The sequence below is a fragment of the Pundamilia nyererei genome, unplaced genomic scaffold, assembly GCF_000239375.1.
Source record: "Pundamilia nyererei isolate P.nyererei 1_Seehausen unplaced genomic scaffold, PunNye1.0 scaffold00024, whole genome shotgun sequence".
NCBI lineage: Eukaryota > Metazoa > Chordata > Actinopteri > Cichliformes > Cichlidae > Pundamilia > Pundamilia nyererei.
The window spans coordinates 586282-595452 of record NW_005187425.1 but is presented as its reverse complement, the minus strand read 5'-3'; the positions used below and the strand labels follow the sequence as shown (position 1 = coordinate 595452).

The following is a 9171-nucleotide window of genomic DNA, read 5'->3' as shown; positions in this document are numbered from 1 at the left end:
TCAGCCGGGAGAATGTGTAACTCGGAGTGGGGAAAGGGAACGTTTTGAATTCCTGAATGATTTTGTAGAAAGGCGGCTTAGGATCATTATGTCAGCTTTGCTGAGGGTGGATTAAGCGAAGTCCAGATTCTATGCCCTGCATACGGCTCTTTCACAATGTGAGCACTGTTCGTGTTAGACTGAATTCACACTATTTTAACACCCTATAAGCTCTGTCTAAATATGAAGCCGGTTTAGCCATAAACATGAAAATCACACCGCCGTGGCTACCACTACTACCACTAAAAGCCGAGTCCTATGACTGAATGTGGACATTGATCATGTCCTTGCCACTAGATCAAATAAATGAAATAGCTTTTATGTCCCCAAGAAGCTTTCATGTTGCCATTTGATTGTAATTCCAATACTAGCCTAATAGTTTTAATTAGAGGGCCGGGCCATAAAAAACGCGATAAACTGTTAAAAGGGCGATGCCACTGGCAAATTAGTTTTCCCACTACAATGCCGTGATCTTTGTTCAATCAACACAATGCTGCGCGTCGATATTAATTTGTAACAATAAATTCTGTTGGTTGGAGAGAAGGCAACGGGCAGGGGGCCAGGACTGCACCCAGCGTCCCAGAGGCAGGGCCGGGGACAGCAGGAGGGGGAGCGGCATCACTGCAGTATACCCCCGGACAAGTACCCACCCATCACAAAGTGACCACACAGAACAGCTAGGCCGAGTAAAGTCATGCGCGGATTATGTCATAAAATTACAAACATGCAGTTTTTTAGACCATCGACGGATCCAGGGCAAAAAACAAACAACAAACAGAAACAAAAGACAAAAACCCTCAAAGGCTTAAGGGACTACACCATATTTTTTTGTTTTTTCAAAAGAAAAAATAATGTAAAGCGATTACTTGTATCTATGAAAAGGAAAATGTAACCCAGAAGACTAACGCTTTCATTTCCGTCGCACAAAAATGAATGGAGTGATGAAAAGATTCTAAAAAGTAGCTACTACAGGAAAAACTATACAAAAACAATGTGCAAATTGACTCGCTTCTATTCAAAACGTGTATTCCCGAGTTGCAGTCATTGGTTGTCCATTTGTCACCCATTTAAAGCTCCCTCTGCCTCCCTCCCTCCCTTCCCGTCTCTGCTAAGCATCTCCAGTCTACATATCTTCTTTAGCTTTAACGAGCCTCGTTAAGATCGCAATAATATTCCACCCTCTAATTGCTCATTCCATTCAGCAGATAGGCGAGCATTGGCTTGTGCCTGATGCGCGCGATGCGGTGGGAGGGTTGCTGTGGAGATCGGAGACTCTGATAACCCCCCGTGCATGCTGCACAAGTGGTGAAAGCCTCGCGCTACGTACTGGCTAATGATTGGCACGCTTGACAGTGATTGGCAGGGCTGCCATGACAACGCTACAACGACACCAAGAAGACCAATAGAAAAGGGAAACAAAATGTTTCAATGCTACACTCAACGGCGGATTTAGGGGGGAGATATTATGAGGCTGGTGTCATTAGGCGATAGCCATTGAATCATTCAATCTTTTTTACTTGCCGTATTTTTCGGTTTTTCCCTTTTTCTCGATAATTTTCTTTCTCTCTCAGGTCATTTCCATGGTTTTCAGATCCCCTTTAGAGCTTTATCCCTCCCATTTCTTCCTGCCAAACTTCGCTGATCGCCCTCTGCTCCTGGCGAACAGCGCTCCCACCACCAGGTCTCCAGAAGACTTGTCCATGTTTCAACTACCGACCCTCAACTTTTCCCCGGAGCAGGTGGCAAGCGTCTGTGAGACGCTGGAAGAGACCGGGGACATCGAACGGCTGGGCCGCTTCCTCTGGTCCTTGCCTGTGGCTCCGGGAGCGTGCGAGGCGATCAACAAGCATGAGTCCATCCTGCGCGCTCGGGCCGTGGTGGCGTTCCACACGGGGAATTTCAGAGACCTCTACCACATCCTGGAGAACCACAAGTTCACCAAGGACTCTCATGGCAAACTGCAGGCCATGTGGCTGGAAGCTCACTACCAGGAGGCCGAGAAGCTCCGCGGTCGTCCCCTCGGACCTGTCGATAAGTACCGGGTACGGAAGAAGTTTCCGCTGCCTCGGACCATCTGGGACGGCGAGCAGAAGACGCACTGTTTCAAAGAGCGGACACGGAGCCTGTTGAGGGAGTGGTACCTTCAGGACCCATATCCAAATCCCAGCAAGAAAAGGGAATTGGCTCAAGCCACTGGACTCACTCCCACACAGGTCGGAAACTGGTTTAAAAACCGGAGGCAAAGAGACAGAGCTGCGGCTGCCAAAAACAGGTTAGTGACTTTTCTGTGTGCCGTCGAAACACGAGTATGCACACAAGTTTGTCTTTAATGCACATTCAAAAGAAAATGCGAGCTTTTTAAAGCTTTATATTGCGATTGGAGACTGTCTAGGAAAAAGATAAGTCTGGCTGTCAGGTGGAGGGACTGCGCTGCGGCGACATTTTGTTATCAAACCCGGATAAACGTCGAAAATATTCCTTTTGTAGATCTCCAGAGTTCTCCTAAGCATAAAAACTTCACTATTATTATTAAAAATTAGCTTTTAAACATTTTTTGCAGATTGATCATTTTTAATGTATTTTAAATTGAATGCAAATTGTATTTAAGAATGGAAAATTCCATTTATTTTAAGTTTTGGATTTTTAAAAAACTGACTAATAAAATAATACAAACACAAACTACATTTGTTGTCAATCTTGATAAGAGATAATTGAGCCGAGTTCTTTTTAAACAGAAACTCCTTGTTTATATTTTTACAAGAGGCGAAGCATTCTTGCAACATATGAAGATTATTGAATTTATATTTAGAAAAACCATCCGCTGCAGGATTTGTTTAATTTTACAACTATTTCGCTTGTAAAATTGTAAACAACCTAGTGAATTATTTCAATCAGCTGAAATAAAAACAGGACAGTGTTTAGTTTTAATAATAATAATTATTATTATTATTATTATTATTCTAAAGTTAAATTGTCTTATCTTTACATTTAAACACATATTAAATTGTTAAATTTAGTAAATGTATTTATTTATTTATTTATTTATTTATGTGTATTGACCAATTTAAGTTCTTAATGCAAGCATTAAGCGTTTTAACATCAAATTTTGCTTAGTGTTGTTGAACTCAACGACTATCTCAAAGGATAATAACGATATTATTGATATCTGAGCATGCGTAGAGAAAAACATCTGAAGACATGGGCTGTATTCATAACATTAAGTGTGGTATCATTCCACTGAAATGCCATAATTGATTAGAAAATACTTTGGAGAGCACTAAGCCATATGAACAGTACTCTAATGTTTTTGCTAAATGAATAGATATATTTCCAGGCTGACATTATCCCCACGCGATGGAGTTATTATCATGAGTGGATTGGAGATAAACATTTAGGATGATTGGAGTAACCTGGATCTCGACGTCACTCATTCATACACGTCCCCTACCATCAGACTAAAACACATCTGTGCCAAAGGCTCACGGCAGTTTGTCGTTGTGAGAATACCCATGTTTTATTTCAAACAATGATATATAATTATTTTGGGGTTTTAGGCGTGCAAAGTCCTGTTGATGAGCATGAATACACGTGTGCAGAATGAAGAAATAATAATAAACGCTGAACAAACTCAGAGCAGTAACACAGATTTCCAAATTGAAAATGTCTTCAAAATGCCTATATCAAAGACAGCAAGTTGGATTTGAAGCTTCCCTGCACTGGCAACATGGATCAGTTATATTCCAAAGTGTTGACTAGGACGTTGATCTCTAAGAAAAAAAATTTAAGTTAAAAAACAACAACAACAACAACAACAACAACAACAACAACAACACAGCCCTAGTATTTCATCCAACGTTTGGTAGTCTAAATAGTGATGTGTTTTGTCCCCTGAAAGCTGGCTATTTGATAAAAGCACGCATGCATGCCTGGGGCCGGCAGGGGGAAAGAAAGGCGAGTTTGAACCCCTATTTTGCAGGAGGAGGAGGGGAAGGGGGACATTCTCAGGTCTAATTGCCATTTCTCTCATTTTTTCTCTTTTTCCCCCCTCCTCGTTTCTTTTCTTCTCCAGGCTCCAACACCAAGCAATAGGACCAGCCGGTATGAGGTCCCTCTCAGAGGCCGGTCTCACCCCTCACAGCTCGGCAGAGTCGCCTTCCACCGCGGCAAGTCCCACCACCAGCGTTTCCAGTATGACAGAGAGAGTTGATACTGGGACGTCCATCCTGTCCGTCACATCCAGTGACTCGGAGTGCGATGTATGATACGGAGAAAAAAACACAAAAACAAACAAAAAGAGAAATATTTACAGGGAAAATGGACCTTAGAGGAAGAAAAAAGACTATGAAATATCGCGGATGAAAAAAGGACCGATTGATATAAATATTAAAATAAAAAGAGTTAAAGCACGTCGGTTTTTTTTTTGTTTTTGTTTTTTTTTTTTATTAAAAAGCGCTTTCAAAGGACCCACGCCTCCCCCTCCTCTTCATCCCCCCACACCACCACCACCACCATACTACTAGACTACTTGCATGATGGGTTTTTTTTTTAAATTTTATTTTATTTTTGATTTTGTAATCAGGGAAATAATCCTGAATGCAAGATTTTCCATCAGGAACATCGATCAGAGGGAATAAAACAGATCGTCTTGGTGTTTTCGTCGCACCTTTTCCCATCTCCGGTTCTAGTCCAAGTGATGATGATGATATGACGGTGAAGCAGCCGCCATGCAGACAAGATGCAATCCTGTTTTTACTTTGTGTTCATCAGACAATCATTTTAAGTCGTAAGCACCTTTTTTTAATACACTTCTGTCACCGCCTGTGGGGTACATGGTCAAAAAATGTCGAACAGAACCGTTTATGACTGTATCAGAATTTTATTTTCGAAATTTTATATTGAATTATGTATATCTCAAATAATGCGATCATTCTCCCGGTCTGTAATATACGTGTAGAAATATGCTTGTACATAATTATTGCTCTCCCCCGTGTCATCCTCTTTTCTATCCCTTCCTCACTTTTCTTGACTTGGTGTTCCTACATAAAATATTTGTCAAAACTTAAAACTGACGTGCTGTAGGCGTTTTTGTTGGTTTTCTTTGATTATGGGTGGGTTGTTAATGGCAAAAAAAAAAACAGAAACAAAACCAAAAACATATATATACTCTTCCGTCCACCGGGGTCACTCTGAGCGCTTATTTGCATTTGCCAATGTCATTTCCCTTTCATCGCGTAGTTATTATGTGTCTTGTAGTTACGACTCTAAAGATCAAACGCACTATTCATTTTGCTATACCTCTTTGCATGTTGATGTCTGTATTTCCATCCGATTACGGATAAGGACAGTGATAAGTGGCTAAACACATGTTCATATTGGATCATTATTGGATTGTGGAAGCATTAATGCTCATCGTGGCTTATCCAGCCTCGGAGCAGGTTATTCAGTCAGGGGGCTGGTCTCACCTAAAATTAGTTTGATTTCATTTCAAGTACAGTGTTAACTCAGGATTTCATTATTTGTATCGTCTTGGCGTAGACAGCTTGGTCGTGTGCAGCGACAAAAGCAGCACAACGGTGTAATTCAGTTTTAAGTTTGTAATTTTATTTTCCAAAAGAAGACGTCTGCTTTATTTTATGATTACACTCCTGGCTCAAACGTATATGATGCAGGCAAAATCGCCTATATGACTGCCTCAGTCTCCAAATTCTGGCAAATGTCAACGTCATGCAGCACTTAAAAATGTGAGTGCCATTTCCCCTTTTGTTTACCGTTGCTAGTGAATACAGAAATTAAGTAAACGCGCCATTAAATGGGCTAATCACGATGGGACTCCTCCCCTGTCCCAATCTCCCATTGTGGCCCCTGAAAAGAGCTTTTCTTCCTCGGACGAGAACCATTTCCCCCTCCAAAAAAAGGCTTTCTCTCCTGCAGTCCCTTTGCATCCAAATCCCCAACCAATTATTCTGCAGACTAGAGCAGATTTGCCACAGGACACTGTTGCACGAACTGCAGTTTTGGTGGAAACACTTTCTCAGAGATTTGTTTCCTAGAAGCAGCGCTCGGGCTCTCCCCATGTAAATGTGCTACACGCAACTCTGTGATACGAATCGAGTCTGTGAGTGCTGCGGTGGTGTCTTTAGTAACAGAAAGTAGGACAGTAGCCACTGTTTGGTACGGAGAAACCGCAGGACTTTCAGAAACTGAACACTGGCATAAAACCTGCGAAGAGGACTCCAGCAGTGTAAACTTCCATTTATTTAATCATGACAGATTTCGCTCTGATTTTAATAAGAGAACTAAAGTTTGTTTTTCCAGCACCCGTTATTACCTGTGGTGTTACAGATGATTCGCAGATCACTACCAGGATATTTTATTTCTTTCCTTTTTATTACTTTTTTTGTAAAAAAAAAAAAACAAAAAAAAAAAGAAGAAGAAGAAGAAGAAAAGAAAAAGAAAAAGAAAAAGAAAAAAGAAAAAAGAAAGAAAAGAAAAAGTGAAAGCTTATATACAAATGATCATGAGTGTGCCCACGGAAAATGTGAGGAGGTATTTAAATTTTGAATACAGACCAAGACACCACAAAACGCCCCCAATGGAACTACTTCAATGTGTTTTTCTAATGACTTTATTTAGAAAAGCAATGACAGGGGGATTGTAAAAAACATAAAAGCAGTTTTTTGAGATATTTGTTGGACTTAATGAAATTCTCTCCACTAAATGTGAAATTTGGCTTGAAAAAAGTTATGGGCTATGTTATGTTGTTTTTTGTTTTGTTTTTTACACACTTAGTAAATGTAATCAGACCACTGGATGAAGTGACCACATAAAGCTATCTACCTGCAAAAGTCCCCACCAGACAGAAACCAAGCAGGACCTAAAACAAGTGTAGTGTCAAAAGCCTCCGCCATTCGACTCAATAGGTCTGTGATCCTGAAGTAACCGAGGACATGACGCAGACAAACGCAAGGCTCAGCTCCCCGCTTGGCTAAAACAAAGCATCTCCAGCCGCACTCATTGGCAGTCGATCGTAGATGAAGTAAATCTGTATCATATTTTAAACCCATTCCGGTTCTTAAATCGGCCTGCAAGAGACAGATAGGCCCTATCAAGAGCACCGTGGGGACATGGCACCGCCGCTCCACCAGACCTTATCACGCACCCCCCGCCTCTCCATTTACGCACTCCACAAGTTTTATTGGCTGCGACAAGTCCCGGCTATGATTGAGATTAAATTAATCGTAAACTGAAGAGCATTTTTATCGGCAAAGGAGGACACGAGGATTAGGGCTGTATCTGAGAGATGGAGCCACAGATAGGGACACATGAATATAAAACAAGCGATGAATGGGCTTCATTTGCGCAAAATTACGTTCATTAAACCCACGGCCCTGGAAAACGCTGTTTTATGCACATAAACTTAACTTACTTAAAAAGAAATACAAGCGTTTTTTGAAGTAGTTTTTTTCTTTTTTTTTTAAAGTGAGCTAAGGATGCAAACTTTACAGTCGCCAGTTACACTCCTTCGTAGCCCTTATACTTGCAGTTTTAATCACCACGAGAATATTTATAAGGCTTTGCAGTAAATACTCCAGCAAATCGTGTGTTAGCGACCTATCATCGTAATTGAACGGTATAGTGCTATAGGAGCAACAGACAAACAAGTCAATATTAATTAAATCTCAGTGAGTTTTCCATTAGAGCATGTTAAACAATGTAAATGAGAGCCATGTAAACAGATACAGAATTGTTCTAGCTGCAAACATATGTAGGCCAGAGGAGCGGCAGAAAAAAAAGAAAGAAAAAAAAGATCTGGAAGTGCGAGTCTATCTGTTGCTCACTGGGGTCATTAACAGTGGGGGAGCTCTTGTTCGTGATCTGTCAACTCAAATATGGATCACAAGACAAAAGAACTTAGCGAGGAGTAATCTCTGTGTGTGATACTTACATGAGAGTAAACGAGAATGTGACACAAGTGCGGCAACAATGGAGATTCACATGTTTTTTCACCGTTTCTTTTCGCTTCCTGGAGTCGATTTGCATTTATGTGGGGAAAAAATACTGCGTCTGTCAAAAAAAAAAGGAAATAGAAAAGATTGGCATGAAAGTCGACAACGTAAAGACGATTATTTTTTGATCGCTTCCAGATTTGAAGTGCCTTTACAGGGAGAAAAGCAAAGCGGGTTCTCTTCTGAACAAAATACAATTGATTCGTGTTTGAACTGATGGTTGTTTGCGTCGCGATGATCCGCTTAGAGGTCAGAGTTGAACTTTCCCTTCGTTCTCAACTATAACATCGTGTACAAAGAAGTTAATGCAGACACTGTCAACGCAACTATAGGGGACCAGAGGAAGGAGGGGGCTATTAGACCGGAGTTGGCGGTGAGAAATACTTGCCCTGCCCCGTTTTTTCTCGGATTTCACCGGTTAACTGAACACAACTTTTCTATTGGTGTGTATTCATGCAGCAGCCAAAGAGCACCAGTTTTCCTATAGCCTCAGCCGCACGGCTGTCAGTGCAGGAATGAACGGGGCCTTTGGACTAAACTTTCTGTGCCTCCTTTCTTCAGTAGGTAAGAAGCAGGGCTCCCAGCATTCCTCTTGACCGAGTGGTAATTTATAGTTGTATGACCGTGACCTGCCATTCAGTGTTTTAGACGGGGCACTACTGTTCTCTTTTTTTCCGGGTCTTTATGTGAAATATTAGCTGCAATTAGCCATCTCTGCAGAGGCCAAATGCTTTGAGTCTGCATTGATTACACGTTGTTTTTTCACCTTACCATCACAGTTCAACACAACTATCCTTCCAAACATTTTAATAGACAGATTACAAGAAATACCTATACATGTAAGCATTAACAAATGTGTTATGATAGATATGAAGTAATTTAAAAAAAACCCAGCTAATTCAGTTGTATTGATATTAGGTTATAGGTGAATGAGATCGATGGTTTTATAATTTTGCGTGATTAAAAGCAGGCAGGTCTGACGAGACATTTTGATATGGTGTAGTTTTGATAAAATGCGTCTGTGCACGTAAATTGTGCTGATTTCACTAGTGCCGGCGCCATGCACCTGCTGCTTGTTGCAAACTGATCGACCCCCCAAACCTCATTACACACACACACACACACA

The 9171-nt window shown here is 41.1% G+C and overlaps 1 protein-coding gene across 1 annotated transcript; it reads left to right on the top strand.

The window, feature by feature from the left end:
* Window positions 1-1319: 1319 nt before the first annotated feature.
* six3a (SIX homeobox 3a) lies at window positions 1320-4561 on the top strand. The gene is made up of 2 exons (XM_005727305.2): window positions 1320-2311; window positions 4109-4561. The coding sequence occupies exons 1-2, from the start codon at window positions 1620-1622 to the stop codon at window positions 4299-4301; spliced, it is 885 nt and encodes a 294-aa protein (XP_005727362.1). The 5' UTR covers window positions 1320-1619; the 3' UTR covers window positions 4302-4561.
* The last annotated feature ends 4610 nt before the right edge of the window (window positions 4562-9171 follow it).